The sequence below is a fragment of the Salvelinus fontinalis genome, chromosome 7 (assembly GCF_029448725.1).
Source record: "Salvelinus fontinalis isolate EN_2023a chromosome 7, ASM2944872v1, whole genome shotgun sequence".
Taxonomy (NCBI): Eukaryota; Metazoa; Chordata; class Actinopteri; order Salmoniformes; family Salmonidae; genus Salvelinus; species Salvelinus fontinalis.
Genome location: NC_074671.1, coordinates 37,607,906 through 37,634,109, shown reverse-complemented (window position 1 = coordinate 37,634,109; position 26,204 = coordinate 37,607,906). Strand labels below are relative to the sequence as shown.

The 26,204-nt window shown below is 40.0% G+C and overlaps 1 protein-coding gene across 2 annotated transcripts in view; it reads right to left on the bottom strand.

Annotated features, from left to right (window-relative positions):
- The window catches only part of LOC129859459 (cadherin-12-like), a 218,906-nt gene that overhangs the window by 23,954 nt on the left and 168,748 nt on the right, over nt 1-26,204 (bottom strand). The window contains exons 7-10 of one of the 2 annotated variants that reach the window (XM_055929273.1): nt 13,716-13,969; nt 8,585-8,721; nt 4,664-4,785; nt 3,194-4,389 (exon numbers count right to left, since the gene is read on the bottom strand). In XM_055929273.1, coding sequence (XP_055785248.1) covers nt 4,333-4,389; nt 4,664-4,785; nt 8,585-8,721; nt 13,716-13,969 — 570 coding nt within the window. In that variant the 3' untranslated portion in view covers nt 3,194-4,332. Of the gene's footprint in view, nt 1-3,193; nt 4,390-4,663; nt 4,786-8,584; nt 8,722-13,715; nt 13,970-26,204 lie in introns of those variants that run through there. The other variant, XM_055929272.1, reaches the window with a different exon arrangement.

Genomic DNA, 26,204 nt, shown 5'->3' with positions numbered 1-26,204 from the left:
TAATGATGTTGTGTTTTACTTGTCTAAGGGCAACAGGGGGTAATGGATTCCTGTCACAGTCTATCAATGCACAGGGCTATGATCTCAGTGGGAGGTTGTTTAGCCTCGCCTCTCATCCTCTCTTCGGATCTACTCGCCTCGCCTCGAAACACTCCTCTTCCCTAATCTACTCTGCTCTCCTCTGTGTGGCTTCAGTTTGGGATGATAGCCCCTTGCTTCACTAAACTCGACCCTCTTCATTTTCGAATGCATTCAAGTACATGTAATTGTGTTTTTGATAGATTTCTTATTTTCTCTTTTTAATCCATTTCACTGAGAATACACAAACAGTGCGTTTGCCACAGTCCATTAGCTGTGAAGGAACAGAACCTTTATCCTGCATTGCCTACACCTGACATTGTCGTATGTCCTAAGGCAAACGTCTCTGTTTAAAGAAGTCATACTGTATACTGTAGCCTTCCTTGCTGCTTTCAAATGGAAATATGTATATCTTGTTTTTCTCACCTGAATACATCCCTGGTTTACTGTTCAGGGGAGGTTGATATTTCGGTATTTGGTATTTTATTAGGATCCCCATTAGCTGTTATAAAAGCAGCAGCTACTCTTCCTGGGGTCCACAAAAAAACATGAAACATAAAACAGAATGACATAATACAGAACATCGATAGACAAGAACAGCTCAAAGACAGAACTACATACATTGCTGCTGCACAGTGTGATTTGCTTCAGAATACCTGTACTGTACTGTAAGTGCTTTGTCTGTTCTTTGGCAGGCAATTTGAGGGGGGCTAATCATCAAAGGGTATGATGTCTCTTACAAAAGAAGACCTGCAATTCTTTATCACCAACCAGCTGTGAGTAACCGCTGTTAAATCTTGCTGTTAAAAGTACTAGTATGGAAAGCATGGAGTGGAACATATATTATTCTCTGAGGGAGAAGAAAGGCTACGTAAAGTTAAGTGTACATCTTGGCGATGGTTAATACTAGAGTTCCTGAAAATAGTTAGATCTAATGTTATAGGGTTGAGGTCAAGATTAGAAGTGGTGAAAAAAAGAGGTAATCACCAGCTCTGAAAAATGTGTAACTAATATATCATTAAAATAAAGGTTCATTGAGCAAGGCATAACCCACTCTGCACACCACATAATTTAAATGTGGATAATTGGGTAATATTTGGTTGAGACGTTGATCAATGAAATTATAACCTAATTATCACCCACTCAAAAAGTTTGTTTAATTTCCAATGTGTAATCACAATGCTTTCAGCCATCTAAAAGCACCACCAAAATCCAATTAAAAATGTCAGATTTCTGGTTTAGTTGTCACCCAAATGTATATCGCTGTTCTTTCAAATATTTAAAAGCACAGCAAAGTTCAAATGGGAATACAATTTCAGATACTGTATGTTATCACTGTGCTTCATCTAATAGTGGAACCAAATTACCTTGATTGCAGTTCAGAAAACATTGAAAGGACGTGGTGCAAGTGATCAATGCAGTTTGAGATTCTGCACAGATTATTACCGCTAATGTGAAGATCTACACAGACCTGCGACGACCTATGCATGCTATCTCAAATATGCACACTTTATATGATTAGCTACATATGACGAAATGTATAATTACAGTAACCTCAAAATGTGGCCATGGATGTGTTACTCATTTTAAGGTTGAATGTGACATTAGTTTGTAAAATAGCCTTAACTTTAAGCTGTTTACTGTGTTACAATAGCAATTAGGGGTTCAAGCAGCGAAGCTGCGTGAAACCCGATTGTACTTGTTAACATTGCTTTTTAGGGATCCCAGGATAGCATCTCAAGAAACATGGCCGCTACTGACCAATAAACATTGACGTGGGCGTGGTCTTGGTCATAAATACATATAACTCTGACACAGATATTTGTATTGTAACAAAACTTGATAAACATGTACCAAACAAGACTCAACATATCTATGCACATTCAGATTGACCATACTGCGGTGCTATAACAAGCCATGTTTATATCTCCTGATCTGTTAGACTCAGAATAATGAAATTTGGCACACATGCTCAGGGATATGTGTTTAGCTAACCTGTAAAGTATGGTCACATGGCACTGCTTGACAGGAAAACACATTAATGCAAGCTTATTTGGCTCATAGTTGTCATATTGTGTTTTAAAATGTGCATCTATAGATGCTATATACTACATTTGGTGATGATCTGTCCAGTGGTTCTGTTTTAAAGTAGCCAACATCATGACATGTCTTCCAAAATACAGTAAATGAGTATTGCATGATCTGTATGATTTTGAGTTCTGCTAATTGGTAATCATGGTAAGGAATGCGTAAGTAGCTTATCCTAGGGCAAAGTTTCTAATTTGTCCTGATGGTATCAAAGTGGGTCCACAGCTTGAACCCCGGCAATGCTGCTTGAAGCTATATTATTGAATTGTGTTTGGTTAACAACTCAAGGAAGTAGAAACATTTAAAGGAGATGTATCTACTGCTTGGATAGTTCCAGCTGAGCCACTGGCTTATTCCCATTCTTTAAACTTGTATTTTTGGTTGAGTTGGAGACATGAATCCAACATATCATTTGTTAACTTGTCGACAAGTTAATAGGCTATTTAGTGTAATTCAAAAATGATATATAATTGTGTTTGGTTGTCAATGCAGCAAAATATCAACATTTGAAGGAAATGTGTCTTCTGTGTTGATAGCCTGCTTTATTTCCAGTTTGTCTACAAATTAATAATTGATATGCTGGATTCATGTCTCCATCTCAACCAAAAATATAAGTTAAAGAGTAAGACTAAATCAAATCAAACTTTAAATGTATTAAAAGAAATATGATTTAGTCTTATTCTTTAACTTCGATTTTTGGTTGAAATGGAGACTTGAATCCAACATTTCAATTATTAATTTGTAGAAAAACTGGAATTATAGCCAGTGGCACAGATGGAACTATCCAAGCAGAAGATACATCTCCGGCAATTGTTGATATTTGGTTGCGTTGACAACCAAACACAATTCAATATCACTAAATATCATTACATTTGAAATCAACCAGAGCTTGAAACCCTAGGCCTATTGTATTATCTATTTTTAGGTTCAGGTTGAATTGAAGTAATAGCTGTTGATGAATGTAACGGCGTTCCTCTCTCTCTTCATAAGAAGCTGTGGAGTAGTGATCGAGCCAAGGCGCAGCGGGTTGTGAATACATGATGAATTTTATTTACAAGATGAAACGAAACAAACTATACTTGAGTAAACTAACAAAATAACAAAACGAAAGTAGACAGACTTAGCACGACGAACTGACATAACACACGCAGAACGAACGAACAAGTACTTACTACAAAGAACGCACGAACAAACCGAAACAATCCCGTATGGTGTAACATTGACACAGAAACAGGAGACAATCACCCACCAACAAACAGTGAGAACACCCTACCTAAATATGACTCTTAATTAGAGGAGAACGCAAAACACCTGCCTCTAATTAAGAGCCATACCAGGCAACCAAAACCAACATAGAAACAGATAACATAGACTGCCCACCCAAAACACATGCCCTGACCTAAACACATACAAAAACAACATAAAACAGGTCAGGACCGTTACAATGACATTGTTAATGCTTTAGTATTTAGACCAATATCATTGATTATACATGAGTTATTAAGTATGGTCACATGGAATTTGCTCTGTTAAACCTACCTTTTTGAATGACTTCAATAGCAATAGTGAATCTATTTAGTTTTGAAGTGATCTCTCAACAATCTCTCTCACTATAGCACATTGGTAATAGTCAGTGATATCCTAGCTAAGCCGGGCTTGGTTAAATCCCTGGATGGGAGACCAAAGGGTAACTGTAGATATATCAATTCTCCAGTAGAAGGTGCTGCCCAGCCTATTGTTATTTTTCTAATCGTGGATATAATGTTAAAGATCTGATGTTGTTCTAAAAGGTACAAATGACAAGGTGTTTCTATATTGAAATTTAGTTACCATGTTGACATGATACTGTGGTTGAAATGTTACCCTCAAAACACAGTTCAGGTTGTCTTTTTTGAAATCCATATGTAATATCGAAGTCGATTCCACATCACAATTTGTTGACAAATGACTTTGAAACAACATTGATTCAACCAGTTTGTACCCGGTGGGAAGTAAGGATAATGCATCTTTAGTGTGTGACGGAAAAGTCTTTCTAGCTATTTGGTAAATCCCCAAAGGAGCTCTGTCGGCACACTAACTGCATGTAGATGTTTGCTAATATGCTAATTTGTAGGCACGGGTGGTTTACAATGTGCACATGCGGAGACTCCCCTGCATCCAAATAAATCATCTGAATGTACACTTGCTTGCTGATGAACAAAGCACTCCCAACCCCTCGATTAGCTGAAATAAAGCAGATGGTTTTAGCATTATGCAAAACTCTGATACAATGATACCAGTGATATTCATGGCAATGAGCTTTTGTTTTATATGATTTATTTAGTTTTAAATAAACATTTTAAAGCATATTGCACACGGCGGAATATTCATTTTTAATGGTTCTTTGTAACCACTATAGGCCCTGGTCGAAGGTAGTGCAGTACATAGGAAATATGGTGACATTTTGGACATAGCCTTTGGGACTCATATACACACACACACACACACACTCACTTACCTGGCCTACTTTGGCATTTTCACACACAAAGATCTCGTAAGGGATGGCTAGTTCAGGGGCAAATTCATTGACATCCAGTACATGAATGGTGACAGCCACTCTACTGGTCAGCACTGGGCTATCTGAGGAGTAAAATCACAAACAACAATGAGCATCACAATTACAAATGCTTCTAGTTAATGCGTTTCATTGTGCTTGCCTATGGGTTAGTTAGTGTAAGAAGAGGGAAAACAGAGCGTTAGATTATACAATTCCCTATTGATTATACAACCCTGACATCATGTGGTTGTCTAATGCACTGCACTCTTAGGATTCTCAGATGCCTGATGTATTCCTCAAAAGTGTCCATGTATTGGAGAATAAATACCAAGTCAATACCTTAAAATAAATATGTTCTTTCAGTATTTTAAAAACAGAAGACTATATTCCATGAACAATAAACACAGTATGATTGATCGATTATAGCTATACTTTGTTCTACCCATTAGTTGTGTACAGATTGTGCAAACCATTCTCCCCCAGACTTCTGCTATGGGCTCCAGCTTAAACTGCTGTTGAAATGCAAGTCACATATTAATGACATTGTCAAAGCTCCCTAGAGGAGCAGTTACCGGAATCTCTGCTTTTGAAACAATATTTCTATACAGCTATGGCACAAGGGGGAAATGTCTTCTTTGTATTCAGAGGCAGAAGTGAAGGTAAACTTTATGGATTTGAAGTGGGGGGGGATAGGCTATGCTTTGCAGTGCAGGCTTATAGGGAAGGGAGTGGTGGATGGCCCTCCTCCCCTCCACAGGGGAATTGAAGATGCAGCTAGGGCTCAGCCAGAGACCTGTGTGCGACCTTGATGGAAAAAGCAATCTTCCTCCCAGAAAAAAAATGACACTGAGTACGGGATTTGCTGCTTTCCGCACTGATCGCCACCACTAACGCTGATACTCCTCTGGCAGAAATGTTGGACATTGCGCATCTGTCTCTATCTCTCTACCTCTCCCTCCCTGTGATATTTTATCTGAAGGTCCTCTGGTTTTCTCTTGGCCCTCTGACGCAGAACAATGAGCAACTATTTTCTATGAAAGGTGCATTGTATCCTTTCAGGAAGTAGTAGACCTATTGTCTAGTAGACCTATTGTATTATAGACTGTGTTTATAATCAAATAGAGGTCACTAAATGGCATTTCTATCATTCATGAAACTGCAAGGCAAACCTCAACCTATCCAATGATTTATATACACTAGATGGTGTGTAGGGGGCACTGTGTTGAAGCCACTGCGCCTCCATCTTGGTTCTCCCCCACCAGTGTAAAAAATATTGTGGTTTTTAGCACATTCCATTATATTATGTCAGATAAACATAAAACATGTAAAATATATACAAATATTTTCCTTTAACCTCTACGGGATCGGTGTCCTGGGATGCCAAGAGCGTGCAAAGCTGTCATCAAGGCAAAGTGTAACTACTTTGAAGGATCTCAAATTTAAAATATATTAGGATTTGTTTAACACTGTTTTGGTTACTACATGATTCCGTATGTGTTAATTCATATTTTTTATGTTTTCACTATTATTCTACAATGTAGAAAATAGTAAAATAAAGAAAAACCCTTGAATGAGTAGGTGTGTCTAAACAGGTACTGTAATAATTTGTTATCACTGTGAGCCCCTTATGCATGTTTGGCCTCCAATCCGATTTTAATCCACATAGTGGGAACATAACAAAACATAGCACACAGACAGACACACATCTAAGAAGAATCACACAGGGCCCATACCGGCCATTACAGGAGCCACTGTAAAACGCTCTGTCAGGCTCTAAGGTCTCACAACTGATCTAAAGTCAAAAGTTTGGAGATACAAAACTGTAGTCCCAGAGAGAGCCCAGGTTTATCTATATTGGACGCCAAGTGTCCAGGCATTCTATAGCATCCAACACTGTTACGTTTCCTATAAACACTGGACACAAGTGTATTCCGCTCACAAGTAAACGGCCTCTCTAGGAATTTAGGCCCTCAGAGGGGAAAGCTAGGTGGATGTAGGTGTGTTAGTGAGGGGAATAAAGGCGCCTGAATCTTCCCAGCTGAAACAGTTCGGAAAAGTGATGCTTTTGTTCGTTTTGGACTTTGTTCGGGCAGACCATTTAAAAAAAGAAATCAAGGACAGCCGAAGTTCAAGAGCCGAAGTCTACGCCCCTTTGTCCATGATTGGTCAACTGTAGGGGTAGACAAGTTTCTTCTCGATTCAGCCTGAAACTCAGTGCATTTAAGATTATGAACGACAACTTCAAGCATTGATTGACGAGGAGGTGCAGAAGTACCTGCACCTCTACAATTCTAGCCATGCATTATATAAAGACCAGCATGCCAATTGATGGAGGGAGATTGTGGAGACGCTGGGGTCCGACCCAAATACTTGTTCACAAAAGTTGATGCATCTTCCATGGCTTGTTCGGCACGTGAAGCACGGGAAGACTGAAAGCAACATGCCGACTACACCAGGTATGTTGGTGTATTTTGAGTCTGACAGGTGAACGGGGAAAGAAGGATGGAGGAATGTGAGAGGTATGTGTGCAAAAAGGTGATCCAATGAGCCCCAATCGCTGATTTCACATGTTGAGTATGATGGCTGAGCCCCCATCACCCCCACATCCCTCCCCCCATATCAGTCCATCCATCCCTCCACCTCTCCATCACTCCACCCCCCCCCCCTCCCCCACCACCCCATCCCTCCGTCCCTCCATTACCCCAATGACTCCAGAAACATAAATTAGAATTTCATGCCAGTTTTTAAGGCGATAAAAGCAGCTTAACTTTAATGGCCCTTATTTCACAGTCCGTTCTAATGAATATACAGCGTGGGTAATTTTGATTGAGCACCAGCCTGCCTACCAGATAATGACTTTGATGGCTCTTAGCAGATTTGATGACTTGATGACGATGGATTTGCTTATTTATCTGGAAATTTGCTCCACTTTTCTTCATAAAAATATATAATTAGTCTGATGGCAGGTCTTAAATTCACAGTGAGTATAAATTAACTCTTAAATCAACACTGCAGGGCTCTCCATCATTTATATATATACCTCTTTTTTTGTGACGTGACTGAAAACATAGACTTTCTTCATCATTGTCAACATAAGATCATTCAAGCAAGAACATTTTGATCTTAAAGACATGCTCTGGAACTTTGCCGATTAGTAAGTCTTTTTTTTTTACCCCCCGCTTTGGGCTGGATGTGTCAGTGTAGTTCGTTTATGCCAAATCTATTAGAATAATTAATGTTTTACCTCAATAAGCCACGACATCCCTAGTTTAAAAGAGAATGTTTTAGGGAAGCTTTACGGCACCATTTTCCCTCCATTTCCCCCCACGTGGGCCAGCCCCCTAGCAATTATCCAAGCAATTTGAGTTCTAGCCAATGATCTTCAGCCCCTCGCTATTTGAGTGACATCTAGCAAGATGCATACATATGTGCACATATCTGCACATACAGTATGTGACATAGTACGCAATTTGCTGGTGACCATTTTTGGCTCGTGAGCTCTACTTTCACATCTACTGGCTAAGAAATATACAAAAGTACCAGAGAATCTATTTAAAATATAATGAAAAAGAAACTTTGAAATGGAAGGCAGTTAACATATTTTTTAAGGTAGAGCATGAAAAGGTAGAGAGTGTAAAGAATGAAGAGACGGACAGAGAGAGAGTTTCAGAGACAGTTAAGGTGGGTACGGCCAGAGGAAACAATGTCCTGATAAAATAAGCTCCGGGGGAGTATTCATGCTTTACGGTTAGCAATAAACGACTCAAACAAAATGAGATTGACTATTGACTTGATTAAAACCACCTTAAACACAGATTTCAAAAGACAAAGGCGACAGTGATACCTGCATGAATCGTGATCTATCTGTTGTCACATACTTACTAAGTTTGGTGGCCACAATGGTGATATTGTGCTGGGCGATATGTTCCCTGTCCAGTAGTTCGTTTGTGGAAATCGTTCCCTCCACTGGATCAATGTCAAAGTAGCTGTCCAGGTCACTCTTCCAGTCGATGGAATACCTAATAAAACATTTGGTAAATTAGGCAATTTCCCACACAAGAGGGTAGCAAGGAATTGATTTCCCCCATGGATAAATGTATAGAGTTAGGTGTAATATATTCAGCCAGGGGTTGCATCCCAAACTGCACCATATTCCCTATGAATCCCTATGGGCCCTGGTCAAATGTAATGCACTATATAAGGAATAGGGTTCCATTTGAGACGCAGAGAGGCAATATTTATTACTCATACACTGAGGGCATTTCCACAGAATGGGCTGTGGTAAGCAGCATACATCACATTTGAGTAACGGTGGCACATGTGTCTTGGTTATGCTGACGAAATATTTTTTTAGAGTGACACAAATGGAGTCAACAACATGCAGAGTCTTTTAAAGAAACATTGCTCTAGACATGTACTTTCAATAAGGGTTAAGGACCACTGAAAAGCAGCATCATCATTAAGATGTAGGCTACACAACGTTACCACAAAGATGCAAGATGATCAGCGTATCGTTTTCAAACCAAAGAGGCATTTGTTGATTACTAAAGAGGCTTTTTTTGTTAGTTATCGAAGAGGCATTTGTTCATTCCTAAAGAGGCATTTGTTATTGATGTTGCTGCATGGCAAAATTGATATGTTCAGCAAATGGTTTGTCTTCCGGTTATTGCAACGTGGTCGACTTGGGCCTAAGCAATGTCTTTCTCTGATATTATTTCTGTAAACTTGGTACTCTTTGTATGGCGCTATACTGTGCTTAGTGATGTTATATATTGGTAGCACAGCTCTCCACCAGCTTGTAAAAAGGCAGTTTGGCCTGATTTTTCATGATATCATGTCTGATACGTGTGGAACCAGTTCTAACCAGATAACATGTTTCATGATTTATAGTCAAACATCCAATTATCCTAGCCCTCTCTTTAACCCTGTTTAGTTGAAGGCCTTGAAGTAGACTTGATCTAGCCAGAACCACTCAGTGTTAGGCCTACTTTCTTTGATGAATATTACACTAGAATTCTGATCACTGGTTCAAAGGGAAGAATGCTTGTAAATGTATCCGTAGGGCATGACCATATTTTTCTAGTTGAATCTCAACATGTCAAATTTTTTAAAACAATCTCCCTTTTGAAAAGGTACTTTTGAGATATTCTTTGTAATTGTTAGTGTGCAAATATGGCATGACTTCAAAAGGAATATATATCATGTTTCCAAAAGATACCACCAGTCTTGAATTTGATATGAATTTAATATTACATTTTACAAGAAAAATATGCTATGGAAAAATGCTAATAATCTATTGTTTTTATTTTTGATTTAACCTTTATTTAACTATTTATTATGATTTTTTATTCGTTTTTAACTTTAGTTAATTTGGTAAATATTTTCTTAACTCTTCTTGAACTGCACTGTTGGTTAAGGGCTTGTAAGTAAGCATTTCACGGTAGGGTCTGCACGTGTTGTATTTGGCACATGTGACGAATAAAATTTGATTTGATTTGAACTAGGCAAGTCAGTTAAGAACAAAATCTTATTTTACAATGACAGCCTACCTCGGCCAAACCCTCTCCTAACACATACGACACTGGGACAATTGTGCGCCACCTTATGGGACTCCCTATCACCGCTGGTTGTGATACAGCCCGGGATCAAACCAGGGTCTTTAGTGACACCTCTTGCACTGAGATTGAGAGCCGTAGACCGCTGCGCCACTCGGGAGCCATTATCCTCTAGTCCCATTTTAATAAAGAAAACCTTATCAATAAAAAACACGCCAACATCTTTCATAAATACTTCATTGTGAGTATCTAACATAAGTTTGTAGTCAGTCAATGGAACGACTGAGTGAACAAAAATAAGCAAAGCTGACAATTTCACTGCAATGAAAAGCCACTGATAGACTCCAGTGTGTCAGTCTACTTTTCAGCACCTGGACAGCTCAACTCACTATTTAGCACCTTAGGCAGCTCTAGACACTGGTCAGGACCATGGATAGCACATTTTATAGTTCAGCATCACACTGGTGAGTGATATAGCACTGAATTCAGCACATCTATGCAGTGTTCACTGTGAACTGCAAAACTTTCTCTGTTCAACCCATTGACATTGATGTGCGTCCTGAGCCTCAAACTAGAGCAGTTTGAAGGACAAAGATTCACCACACCTACTCTTTCAAATGCAATGTAATACAATGTATTTCTGGCTCTCTTTTCTCAGACTTCTCAGAAAGAGAACTCAAAAGAGAACTCCGATTTGCCAATCATGGCAATGGAACATGTTTCCTTTCAATATTTCTCATAAATATGAATAGGCTGTGCAGAAGCTTGCACATAAACTAAACACAACAATCTAAAATAACGTGGACAGTACAGTCAAGTATTTGTGTTGTGAATGGCACACACACTTATGCTCTACTCCACAGCACAAACTAATGTTCGCCTCTATCAAGCCACTATGGAGAAAGCCATGAAGGTCTTTCTTGTGATAGAGTATGACGGAGGAGGCTGAGAGTTTACAGCCAAGGTGGGGGCCCTGGATGCTGCATCACTTCTTTTCACAATACTTTCAGATGTCCGTGATCTCTGGTCATGTCAGAAAAGGTTGCACAAATCCCTCAGAGTCATCTGAACTTTCAGTTGATGGTTGGAGTAATTGTAAAATGCCGTTTTCATGCGTGCGCTTCCCTTCCGTTAAAGAGAACTTGGTGATGCACCATTGAATAGTGGGAGTTTGTGGAGGCAAAACTCTAAAAGTGTGATTCGCTATGCATGAAAAGTCATCGGTACTATTGTTTGAGTTATTTTCTGACTGCATGAAAATGAACAATGTCAACTTTGGAGTTTCTGAATAATTAAACACACTCAAGACAATGTGAAAAATCAAACAACTGAGAGCAAAGGCTTTTTGTTCTACAAATCTCTACCTCGCCCATTCTATTGTATTTTACGAGATTAAATATTCATATTAAAACAAATACTTTCTTGGATGCAACAGGCTATTTTTTTGCCATTTGTGTCTTGTGCAACCACCGAAGAGTACATCCGTGAAAATCCTCATTGTAGAACTAAAAGCAAATCTGTCTGAACAGAAATAATAGACTCCAAAGCAAAATACCCCTCATACATTTTTGAACAATGCACTCTGTTTCCATCTGTGCACGAGACACGCAATTGTCTTCTACTGTACTCTCTGTGCTAAGATTTTAATTGAAATGCTATTTGCAAAAAACAGAGCGAGATAGAGAGAGAGCTAGAGAGTGTTTGGGCTCAGGGTTGGGGAGTATCACATTACATGTATCCTGTTATATGTATCTGATTTAAAAAAAGAAGATTTTTAAAAGTCCCTGTAATCCTAATCCTTTTCAATTAAAGTTTTGTTTTTTGCCTGAAGGAATATGACCACCAGTCAGAGACACACCAAATACATTTAATGGATCACAGGAAAAGATCAGGAATAGGCTTTTGTAAGCTACAGTCCAAGCCATGTCTTTCAATGGTGTAACTGCTGATGACATCCAAAGATGATCCAATTTCAATAAACACTTTGAGGTTAGGGCGATAGCAGTGGTGTAGCCTACACGGGCGATACGGATATCACGTACTATTAATATTTACATAGCTCATTGAATCACACTGCTGCTCTCTCATTTAGCTTTTTGCGTCTTACGGATTGTGATTGTTGTGGATGGCTGTTCACAAATGTACACTACTGTTCAAAAGTTTGGGGTCACTTCGAAATGTCATTTTTTTGTCCATTTAAAATAACATCAAATTGATCAGAAATACAGTGTAGACATTGTTGTATGTTGTACATGACATTGTTACATGTTGTAAATGAGTATTGTAGCTGGAAACGGCTGATTTTTAATGGAATATCAACACAGGCGTACAGAGGCCATCATCAGCAACCATCACTCCTGTACGAGATCTTCAGTTTCTTTGCAATTTCTCACATGGAATAGCCTTCAATTCTCAGAACAACAATAGATTGTCAAGTTTCAGAGAAATTGCTTTGTTTATAGCCATTTTGAGCCTGTAATCGAACCCACAAATGCTGATGCTCCAGATACTCAACTAGTCTAAAGAAGGCCAGTTTTATGGCTTCTTTAATCAGAACAACAGTTTTCAGCTGTTGTGTGTGTGCATAGTGTGGATCGCAGCTATGGAGTTCCTCCCGTCTAAACTCTTCTGTGGTATTATGCTCCACACTGTAAAAAATGAATTTATTTCAAGAAGACCACGAGTGCAGCTGAAAAAAATAAACATAAGCTTAACAAACACATGCTCAAACTCACACACTTTTTATAGACTTGAACAGCTGCAAATTATTGAGATATCAAAGTGTCACCATCAAAAACGTAGCCTAATTGTATTATCTGTAGTAGAAAGCAATGGGTTAGAAAAAGCCTACATAACCAACCCATGAAGTAAAATTCAACCTCCATTTATTGCCAGCTATGTTAACTTCTAACATTGATTTATCCTGCAAAAGATGTTGATCAACTGGTAATATTCATTTTTTGTGTTCTTCTAATGGCGCTTAAGGAGAAAGTAATCTAAAAGTAACTGAAAGTAATCATATTACATTACTGAGTTTTGGTAATCCAAAAGTTACATTATTGATAGGTCACTAGTAACTGTAACAGATTGCAATTAGAAAGTAACCTACCCAGCCCTGTTTGGGCTTTATTGTTAGTTGAGTAGTTAAATAAGGTTAGTATTGTTCAGCTCGAGCAAAAGTCTGTAAGTTGCAAAATGGGAGTCCCCAAGGCTGAGGAGTAATGGACAGAGTGTTACAGCACTACCCAAGGTATTTCTTAAACCATAACAAAAGTTGTAACTTTACTTGACAGGACTGCTGCTAGTTAGAGGTAGACTGCTAGAGATAAAGAGAGTTTGGGATTTATTGTTGTTGAATCAGGTTAGTGTAGACCAGGATCAAAGATCTTACAGTGCCTCCCAAGGTCTTCTAGCTCCTCATGATATTCCCTAAACCATAATAAACGTTTGTACTTTACCTGACAGGGCTGTTGCTAGCATCCAGATCCTGGGCGGTGACTGCTCCGATGATGTCACCTACAGGTGAGTCCTCGTATACATCCATCTCATAGGAGGGCTTAGTGAACACTGGAGGCTCATCTACATCCAGGACATTAATCTTCACTGTGGCCGTGTCTTTAAAGGCCCCTAAGCTGTGGAACCGTGGGTCCAGGTGGGCGTTGGATGCATCTACCTTGAAGGTGTAGGCCTTCTTCGTTTCGTAGTCCAGCGGCTGATAGAAAGGAAATAAATGATTAGGTGTGTTGACTTCAACACCTTACACTCATGGATAGGGCCAAGTGTAGATGTTTCTAATATAATAACTAGACAAAACATATGCATGACCATTGTAGCAATTCAAAGAGAAAACTTTGGAGATCACGGGGTAATGATCAGACCAAAGGTGAGAACACAACATTTCACCTGACACAAGACTTAATCCAAACATCGCACGGATTAATTTATGTGCGTTTTACATTTGCTGTAGACCTACTATTCACGGCATTTGTGAATAACAAAAAAAAAAGAATATACTCCGGATACATTCTGTAACATAATAATAATATTAATAGAAATGTTGGAGTAGGTGCAAGATAAGATAAACATTATTACAAGGGTTTGAGTGAGAGGTCCTAACTGGTGTCTCCAAGTGGCCACACACCTCTCCGAACTGTGCACAGTTCATAAGTAATTTCAATGCACTTTTATGACTCAAGGAATGAGCCTTCAACTATAAGGTGCTTTTTTTGAGCTCTCCTAGCTTGACCATTGAGGATCTGAAGCAAGCACAGTTTAGTAGTTTTTGTTTGGAACACAGCCCTGCATCCCCACCATCACACAATTACTGTTTTTGTTTACGAAATCCAAAAACATCCCATTATAAATCGCAATCCTGGTCAGGGGGGCATCATTTGAAAGTGTATTCTACTGCCAACATGGCTAGCTATGTTATAAAGTATGATATTACAGTGTTAGGCTTTCAAACGGCACTTCAGATACATTTCGGTGTGCATAGAATGGAGTCATGAGTACATTCAAGAGTGCGTTCCCCAGCTAACTTTCTTCACAATACGACAAACATAGGCTCATTCTGTTCAGGACAACCCAGGGTATAATGCATGTCATCCTTGTAACAGTGGATCAAATATAGCGATCATAAATGTTGATACTGTATATGACATGACTTTTCAAATATGGAAATGTTAAATTCACATTTGTACTCATGGGTGTGTGGTTTGCTTGTATAACATCAAAGTGGTGTTTATTATAATCCTCTACATCTCATCTTTCAGAACACATTGACTGCTCTCATTTTACAGCATTTCCCTCACTCGGACAACAACAAATGTGCAAAAGTAGCCCAATTTGCATGAGGGATGGGCGCATCTGCTTGTCGTGTGAGGTGCTCAAGTTTATAACGGCTGTCAGTCAAAACCAATACAGCGCTGTGAAGTGGAGAACCTGAGCTTTGACTTCATGTATGTATAGCATGTTACTGTACAGCTACTGCGTTCCAATTTAGGCGATTATCAACGACTGAATCTGACATTTCCAGCCCGTATATGTAATGACAGAGGCTGTGAGTAGAAAGGGCTACCAAAGGTGAAATTGCAGTAATGCATGTTTAGTTACACCCACTCAATGTTTTCCACATCCTCAATGGATTTCACTCCATGCGATAAAGTCGAGCTGCTGTAGAATAGACCCTTCTACATGGTTCACGAGCATTCACTGCTGCATGAAAGCTCTCTGAAACTGTCGGTTAACAGGTTCAAGTTGTTGATTTAAAGTGTTCTCCCTCCTATATCTGTCTATTGGGTTAATTAGCTAGAGCTCAGGGTTGCATCCGTAACCATCAGTAACCACGCTGTGTCTGCAGCTGCGATGTGAACATCCACTAGCGGTGATAACCATGTATGCACCACTACCTATCTCCTGGAATCTCACGTGTGACGACTAGTCACTCACCTACGTATTTATACAAACACACACATACATATAAGTACACAGAGATACGTACCAGCACACACACACACACACACACACACACAGATATATACACACACATGCAAGCATGCACACACCCACCCACACACATACACACACACACACACCATCCACTCATGTGTTACCACAATAGCACTCACTCAGACAGAGCCTGGTGGTCAGACTACACTAGTCTTGTGTCACATGCGCGACTTTTGTTTCTGTGTACTTCAAAATTACTAACACAGTCACTATTGCACCAACACTGGCAACAAAATCCCCTTATTGTGCCAACAAGTAAAAGCATCTGGGAATAGCTGAGAGAAAATGTGTGTGTTTGAAGAGGCCGCAAGCGAGGGGACGAAGCTGTGAATTTAACATGATAGATTTTCTATGAGCAATCAAACACGGCGAATGTAGCAAGATAATGCAAAGACACAACCCCGGTAAATGACTACCATCCTTCTTCATCGTACTATAACTGCCTCGCCACGATTTCGTTACAAATGGTACCCTTTTTCCTACATAGTGTCCATAGGGCTCTGGTCAAAAGTAGTGCACTACATAGGGAATAGGGAGCCATTTGGAACAGATCCACTATCTTCATGGTAGCCTACAGTAGCCTCAGAACTATTACAGGTGTCTGATAAAAAATAAAATGCTGCTGTATGTGTGAACGGGAGCCAATTTGAGAGCAATCATTGACCATCATCCACTGTGACTGGTTTGATTACAGTGAGCCAGATGCAACTGACTGGGCTCAGCTCAGCAATAGCATCTCTCTCTCGACAGGAAATACACTCTATTACTTGCGATCACTCTCAGCAATAAAGAAATACAGAGGAGCATGTTGCCTATAGCTACAGTTTACACAACACTTGTAAAATGGAATAGCACGTAATACATTCAAATTGCCTCACAATCAGACGCTTGATCATTGTAAATATGTCAAGGTAAATGAGTTGCTAGCTTTTAAAAGGTCACCTTAGGAAAAAAAAAAGTACAGTATATGTCTATTTACATTCTTTCATCACGCATAGGTATTTTTTATGTTCTTCAGGTTGGGGATCAATTGCATTCAAAGAAATGCTGTTCCCTTCCCTTATAGCTCATACACACACTACACTACACTGCCTGCACTACACTGCAATGCATAGCTCAGCTGAAATACAGGCACAGGTGGAGGGAGGTTGAGAGGAGAGGTGGGCAGCAGAAGCTCTACAGTAGGCCTCATTAGACATACTCTCACTGGAGACCTGGAGCGATATGGCATACGCAGTACGCAGTACTAATACACAAACACCAATGAACGCGAGCATGCACGGACACACACGCATGCATGTACACTTATACGCATGCACGAATGTACGTGCGCACACAAATTCAAGGTAAATTGGGTTCTGGAGTTATACTCAAATCTTTCCAAATCTTTAGAAAGAGAACATGATCGACTCTTGCTAAAATTGAATTACGTTAGCTATCCCCAAGCGTGTAAAAGTGTTTTATTGCTTGAACTTTTCCTTTGTCCTGTAAAATTTTTATCAAGTCCTGTCCACAGTGTTATTTTTCAAGGTCAGGAGCTTTGGCTTGTAGACGTCGTTGTAAAGTAGAGTGTGCCAAGCAGTGAATTAAATTAAGATATTGTAACAGTAGAGTCAAAATGAGAATGCGGTTAGAGGAGGTAAACGCACTCTCGGCCAGCCACAGTTTTCTACTGCTATATGGAATTGTTTTAAGAAGGTCATACCAAGCAACATTTTGCTATTTGATTGTTAATCATAAAAAAATATATATACAGTATATACAGTATCAGGCAAAAGTTTGGACACACCTACTCATTCAAGGGTTTCTATTTATTTGTACTATTTTCTACACTGTTGAAAAATTGTGAAGACATGAACACTATAAAATAACCCATATGGAATAATGTAGTAACCAAACTAAACAAATTAAAATATGTTATATTTGAGATTCTTCAAAGTAGCCACACCTAGCCTTGATGACAGCTTTGCACACTCTTGGCATTTATCAAACAAAGTCATGAGTTAGTCACCTGTGCCTAGTTAAAAGTTCATTTGTGGAATTTCTTTCTTTCTTAAATACGCTTGAACAAATCAGTTGTGTTGTGACAAGGTAGAGGTGCTATACAGAAGACAGCCATATTTGGTAAAAATACCAAGGTCATATTATGTCAAGAACAGCTAAAATAGGCAAAGAGAAACAACGGTCCATCATTACTTTAAGACATGAAGGTCAGTCAAGTGAAATCGAAAAAAAACATCAAGCACCATGATGAAACGGGCTCTCATGAGGACCGCCACAGGAAAGGAAAACCAAGAGTTACCTCTGCTGCAGAGGATAAGTTCGTTAGAGTTAACTGCACCTCATATTGTAGCCCAAATAAACGCTTCACATATTTCAAGTAACAGACACATCTCAAATTCAACTGTTCAGAGGAGACTGGGTGAATCAAGCCTTTATGGTCGAATTGCTGCAAAGACACCACTATTTAATATATATTTTTTTAAATCTTTATTTAACTAGGCAAGTCAGTTAAAAACAAATTATTATTTTACAATGACTGCCAACCTCGGTCAAACCCTCCCCTAACCTAGACGATGCTGGACTAATTGTGCATCGCCCTATGGGACTACTACAGGACACCAATAAGAATAAGAGACTTGCTTGGGCTTAGAAATACGAGCAATGGACATTAGACCGGTGGAAATCTGTCCTTTGGTCAGATTAGTCAAAGTTTTAGGAGTAGGTAGATGATCTCCAGAGTAGATGATCTCCAGAGGAAGGAACAGAGGAAGGAAAATTAAGTGCATATATTGAACCAACATCTCAAGATCAATCAGTCAGGAAGTACAAGCTTGGTAGCAAATGGGTCTTCCAAATGGACAATGACCCCAAGCATACTTCCAAAGTTGTGGCAAAATGGCTTAAGGACAACAAAGTCAAGGTATTGGAGTAGCTATCACAAAGCCCTGACCTCATCCTATAGAACATTGTGGGCAGAATTGATAAAGCCTGTGTGAGCAAGGAGGCCTACAAACCTGACTCAGTTACACCAGCTCTGTCAGGAGGAATGCGCCAAATTCACCCAACTTGTTGTGGGAAGCTTGTGGAAAGCTACCTGAAACGTTTGACCCATGTTAAACAATTTAAAGGCAATGCTACCATATACTAATTGAGTGTATGTAAACTCACTGGGAATGTGATGAAAGAAAAGAAAGCTGAAAGAAAAATAATTCTCTTTACTATTATTCTGACATTTCACATTCTTAAAATAAAGTGGTGATCCTAACTGACCTAAAACAGGGAATTTCTGGATTAAATGTCAGGAATTGTGAAAAACTGAATTTAAATGTATTTGGCTAAGGTGTATGTACACTTCTGACTTCAACTTTATATACATATGGACCGTTCCAAAATAAATGATCTAATGACTCTGCCTCCTGGGAAGATTGTATCCCCAATATATATAACATTCTATTGGTTGAAAGATTTTTGTATAATTATTTATATTACAAAATGTGAAGTTTTGAATCCGGTGTTGTTTTGAGTGTCAATTCATAAACCATGTGCCATGGAATCGGTACGTCGAAAATCTCTTAACAACTATTTTGCAATTTATGTGGCACAGCTGTAAATTTTTTGGCCCTTAAATGAAACTGGTATATATTTTTATTTATCACAATTTTCTTGCCAACAGACAAGTTGCTTACTTTTTCCCCCTTCCACTTGCCTCTTCCATTTTTGTAGTTATGCTGCAATTAGTTGGTTGTAATTTTGGGTAGAGCAGACATTTCCCTATGTGTGACATAATTCCACCAGTCCTATTTATGATATATTTTACAAAGATTTGACCTTAAAAATATTTTTTTTTTTTTTTTTTTTTTTTTTTTTTCAATTGGTATATATGGGTTTTACCATAATATTTGTTGTATTATGAGTTCTGTCTTTTCAAGTGGATTAATTAACCTGAAACTGTAACCAACTTTCAATGGCTTGTTTGAAAAGTAACAATATTTTTGAGATTATTTCATTTTCAAATAACCGAAAGTGAGCAGTTGTAATCTGAATAAAGGGAAAAAGACCATTCTTGAACTTGGGGAGAGACATTCTTACTAATTTACTAGAGAACCATTTTGGATTTAAGTATAACTTTAGTATGACTGATGCCTTTCGTGAGCGGTCTAATGCTTTAATATTTAATAATTTCTGCACTATGAATTCATATTCATTATATAAATAGGGCCTTTTAATTTTGTCTGGCTTGCCATTCCAAATAAAATTGAATATTTTTGTTCATATAATTTAAAAAGCGACATCTGTTAGAAAACACCAAAACGTGTATTGACGTTTGGCGATTGTCATTAGGCCTACACTGTAGCCTGCAATAATGCATATTGCTTACAAATGTATCTTTTTTGTCATGTTAAAAGTTGGTACACCTGAAAAGGGGCTGAAATACTGGACGCAAATACAGCTGTGTTTGTCTTGAGCTGATCGGCGGAGGAAACTGTGGGGACCCAGTTAAAACAAAGTTGCAATTTCACTAGCAGGCTGAACCCAGTCGATACAGCAAGTTTGCTAGCAAAAACTAAAGAAAGACAGAGAGGCAGACAGTCGGAGTGGAGAAATTAATACAATGTGATTAAAATAACCTGAACCAACCGTCACTGGTTGAATCCATGACAGAGAGTTGGGGGAGTTCGTTTCTTTGGAATAATCTTATATTTTCATATTTAACGCTGTATCACTACAACAATGCATTTCATAAAAATTGGTTCAACTAGAGCTCCTGCATTTAAGGAAGGTCATATCTCATTATGGGGGGGGGGGTCTCCCCCATAATTCACACACTGCTCTCACCTCCCTCTCTAGAACATGCCTCATGTCCATGGTCCATTTTGAGCTTTCCACATTCCTGAAGTGTTTCATTATGATAGGAATTGGTATGCAAGTTATTGTACGGTATTCTAGGCTGCATCCCAAATGGCACACTATTCCCTATATGGTGCATACTCTGTTTGGACCAGAGCTCCATGGACCCTTGTATAGGAGGGTGCCAGTTGAGACACAACCACAGAGAACGATTTCTCTTCTCAACAGGGGAATGTGTAAAGAGGACAGACAGACAGACTTCCTCTCATGTCAGTGTTACTGCTCTTCAACATCACAACAGAGCCCGCTTTGAATTCTAGACGCGCTGGCCTTGCCCTTTGATATGTAAATGTACACCTTCGTTGCACTGGCGGTGATCCTGAATGAAGGAAACCCAAGGTTTTTCTATTGAACACTATTAATGATCCAAGGGGACTTTGTTAATTTTGAATTAATCAAGGTACCGTTGTCGTAATCATTTAGGTAAACAAGCTTTGAAAATATGTTTTTAGTCTATGATAAAAATGTGAATTTATAACACAGTACAAGTGACAACATTTGTTATACCAGCACTTAAAAAGAATACCAGTACATACAGCATGTTGTAAACTGTCAAATGCACTTTTTTAATCTATATGGCTTTGACTTCGGGGCTGCTTTTGGGCTTCTCATTCTGATCTACCTCCCTGAGCGCGTGAATGTGTTTTATGGAGGCATTTCTCAGCCTAGCTACTCCCTGGTGCTATATTTTGGAAGCAGAAGCAGGATGATACATTTTTAATAGGTTCTCCATTTGTTTGTTTTGAGTTCAATATTAAAATAGCTGATCTTTCAACAACCCCCGTTTTTTCCCTCTGTCTTCCTCCCTACATTTTCATCCTTCCCCCCCCCCCCCCAACCCCTCTAACCATCTTACCGTATGCTAACACATTGAGGTAAATACAGTATAAACCTGTTTTTTCACAGAATAATTGTTGCATTATGACATTTTATCACAACACAGCTCAATATCAACACACCTGTTTATGCTAGCTAAATGCAAGTATAACAACCAGACGAACAAACAACAAAACAAGCCGGAAGATGAAAGCAGGTTTGAAATAGATCAATCCTTCCTGATAAATATTTCATTAGAGGCTGAGTCATAAATCCCATTTAGTATTATTTTTGTACAATGTCACTCATGAATCGTTAACTTCCCTTGTCTTCTTCACATGACGTCATCCCGGTGAGAGCAAGTCAAAGCCAAGCGGGGCAGTCAACACATCACAAAACATTTTTTAATTCCACTCACGTGCATTGTAGTGATTTTCATAAACAACAACAGAGGAAGGCAAAAGAAGTAGGGTATTTTCTGACTGCCGATCAGTGAAGCCATTGTGTATAGTAAATGGCTCAGTGGTTGAGGGCCGGTCCAATAGCTCTGTTTGGAGCCACAGTATGGGGGTGATTTTCACAGGGTCATCTCAGCCATTGATTGACTGACAGCTCGACAAAGTTCTACCCATCATGGGGATGTCCAACTAGCATTAGGCCTCCTCCATTGAGCATGGAAAACAATGAGGGGACCATCAGCATCATCTACGTCCCGGGAGATTGCCCGAGTGAATTTGGTGGCCTCACTGCGGAGATAGAGAAGAGGATGCTCACTTTATTGTCCTCCGTCAGTCACACTGTTCAGTGTCCTTGGCTCTCTCACTGCTCTGCCCCCCACACCGCTCTCTCACAGTGATTTAGTGTTGGTCTGAGACTGACTCCCTTTATAGTACACTACTATTGACCACGACCCATAGGGCTCTGGTCAAAAGTAGTGTGTTGTATCAGGAATAGTGTGCCGTTTGGGACGCAGACATTTGGTGCTGGTCTGAGAGACCTGCAAGCCAGCTAGTAGCCTAACAGAAGTTCTGTCTAGCTGTCCACACTGCAGCGAGCTGAGCCTATAGTAGTGGAGCGACTCCTCACACTACATACCTGGCACTCTAATAGGACAGGGTTTAGCCCCGAGATGAACCCTGGCACACAGCTCTAATCTATTACACCCCCACATCCACACGCCTCCAGGCCACTAGAGACAAACCACAACTCCATCCCGAGTGGCTCTTAGTCCTCTTTATTTACCTTTTTCAATCTCTTTCGCTTCCTCTCTCTTTTGTCATAGAATTATTTCTATATACCCCTCTCTCTCTATTTGACTTTCTTTTCCCTCTCTTTGATACAAAAAACTAAAACACCATAAACACACACACACACACACACACACATACACACTTTCAAAGCGTGATGAAGGTGTTCGTCTGCGTTGGGCCACCTGTTAATCCTGCTGATCTGTGGCATCTTCTTTGCCTTCCTCCTCCTCTTCCTCCATGGGTGCCTTGCACACCAGGGCCCAGAATAACTCCACTAACCTCCTAGTATAATATTCAGCTCAAACCACAGCCGTTTGTTGTAAGACTGTTCTCTCCGTTTCAGCACGGCGTGTGCTCTATCTAATAGTGTTACACTGTATCCAGACAGGAAGACTGCATTCAAATGAACAGAATAAATGCAAATTAGATTTTCATAACTTTGGGGTTTAGTTCGTTTTGTACTTTCAAAGGACTTTAATCTTCATTGAATAAATATTGAAACGCTCACTGGAATCCATTGATTCATAAGTGCCCAATGGGTGGCACTGTGTCCACTTATATCTAATACTTCCACTTACTTCAGCTTTTGTTTGACAAGCAGAAATCCAGCCTCAAACTTTTCACTCCTCCACTGAAGACATTGCAGCTGTCTTTGCACTTAGCTCTCCACAAACATCATCTGACCATTACCTTTTTCAGAGCCCAGTAATAACTCATCAGGACCAAAGAAGCGGTAATGGTTTAGAGGCTCTCCGATGATTTAATGTTCACACAGCCCACTAATGGCATTTGTGATAGAGAAATGAGACTGCTGACAGTGTCTGGCTTTGGCAAAATTAAGTGTTACATTGATGACTACAGACCGGGATGAAAAGGTCCACTAGACTAGCTGAATACTGACAATGGTTCTGACTTTGAAAAGTAAAATTGTTACAGGCAAGTTGGGGAGGAATAATTTCAGTTTGTCCTCCAATACTGCTGTTTGACTGTTCATTTTGCATTGTGTTCCTTTTTTTATTGCATTGTAGCTAAATGCATCTCTCTTTGGTGCTGTAATGCTATTGTTATATTGTACATTTTGAATGTGTGATAATATTAAAAGGAGATAAACTAGCACCTCACATTGTTTGTGACCATGGACACTGTACCGAATTTATCTGCTCCGAATATAAATCACATGCAGTGCCTTGCAAAAGTATTCATCCCCATTGCATTACAACCTGTAAATAAATTGAATTTTATTTGGATTTCACGTAATGGACTAACACAAAATAGTCCAAATTGGTGAAGTGAAATTAAAAGAATTAAATATTTTAAAAGAAATGTGAAAGTGGTGCGTGTATATGTAAGTACACTGCTCAAAAAAATAAAGGGAACACTTAAATAACACAATGTAACTCCAAGTCAATCACACTTCTGTGAAATAAAACTGTCCACTTAGGAAGCAACACTGATTGACAATAAATTTCACATGCTGTTGTGCAAATGGAATAGACAAAAGGTGGAAATTATAGGCATTAGCAAGACACCCCCCAAAACAGGAGTGATTCTGCAGGTGGTGACCACAGACCACTTCTCAGTTCCTATGCTTCCTGGCTGATGTTTTGGTCACTTTTGAATGCTGGCGGTGCTCTCACTCTAGTGGTAGCATGAGACGGAGTCTACAACCCACACAAGTGGCTCAGGTAGTGCAGTTCATCCAGGATGGCACATCAATGCGAACTGTGGTAAAAAGGTTTGCTGTGTCTGTCAGCGTAGTGTCCAGAGCATGCAGGCGCTACCAGGAGACAGGCCAGTACATCAGGAGATGTTGAGGAGGCCGTAGGAGGGCAACAACCCAGCAGCAGGACCGCTACCTCCGCCTTTGTGCAAGGAGGTGCACTGCCAGCGCCCTGCAAAATGACCTCCAGCAGGCCACAAATGTGCATGTGTCTGCTCAAACGGTCAGAAACAGACTCAATGAGGGTGGAATGAGGGCCCGACGTCCACAGTTGGGGGTTGTGCTTACAGCCCAACACCGTGCAGGACGTTTGGCATTTGCCAGAGAACACCAAGATTGGCAAATTCGCCACTGGCGCCCTGTGCTCTTCACAGATGAAAGCAGGTTCACACTGAGCACATGAGCACATGTGACAGACGTGACAGAGTCTGGAGACGCCGTGGAGAACGTTCTGCTGCCTGCAACATCCTCCAGCATGACCGGTTTGGCGATGGGTCAGTCATGGTGTGGGGTGGCATTTCTTTGTGGGGCCCCACAGCCCTCCATGTGCTCGCCAGAGGTAGCCTGACTGCCATTAGGTACCGAGATGAGATCCTCAGACCCCTTGTGAGACCATATGCTGACACATGCACATTTGTGGCCTGCTGGAGGTCATTTTGCAGGGCGCTGGCAGTGCACCTCCTTGCACAAAGGCGAAGGTAGCGGTCCTGCTGCTGGGTTGTTGCCCTCCTACGGCCTCCTCCACGTCTCCTAATGTACTGGCCTGTCTCCTGGTAGCGCCTGCATGCTCTGGATACTACGCTGACAGACACAGCAAACCTTTTTGCCACAGTTCGCATTGATGTGCCATCCTGGATGAACTGCACTACCTGAGCCACTTGTGTAGGTTGTAGACTCCGTCTCATGCTACCACTAGAGTGAGAGCACCGCCAGCATTCAAAAGTGACCAAAACATCAGCCAGGAAGCATAGGAACTGAGAAGTGGTCTGTGGTCACCACCTGCAGAATCACTCCTGTTTTGGGGGGTGTCTTGCTAATTACCTATAATTTCCACCTTTTGTCTATTCCATTTGCACAACAGCATGTGAAATTTATTGTCAATCAGTGTTGCTTCCTAAGTGGACAGTTTGATTTCACAGAAGTGTGATTGACTTGGAGTTACATTGTGTTGTTTAAGTGTTCCCTTTATTTTTTTGAGCAGTGTATATATATGTATTCACTACACCGCCTTTGATATCAAGCCCCAAAATAAGATCTGGTGCAACCAACTACCTTCAGAACTTACATAATTAGTTAAATAAAGTCCACCTGTGTGCAATCTAAGTCTCACATGATCTGTCACATGATCGCAGTATATATACACCTGTTTTGAAAGGCCCCAGAGTCTGCAACAACACTAAGCAAGGGGCACCACCAAGCAAGCGGCACCATGAAAACCAAGGCGCTCCGCAAACAGGTCATTGACAAAGTTGTGGAGAAGTACAGATCAGGGTTGGGTTATAAAAAAATATCAGAAACTTTGAACATCCAAAAGAGCATGATTAAATCCATGATTATAACAAAATGGAAAGAAAATGGCATAACAACAAGCCTGCCAAGAGAGGGCCGCCCACCACAACTCACAGACCAGGCAAGAAGGGCATTAATCAGCGAGGCATCAAGGAGAACAAACATCTCTTTGGCCTCTGAAGGAGCTGCAAAGCTCTGTCCATAAGACCACTTTAAGCTGTACACTCCGCAGA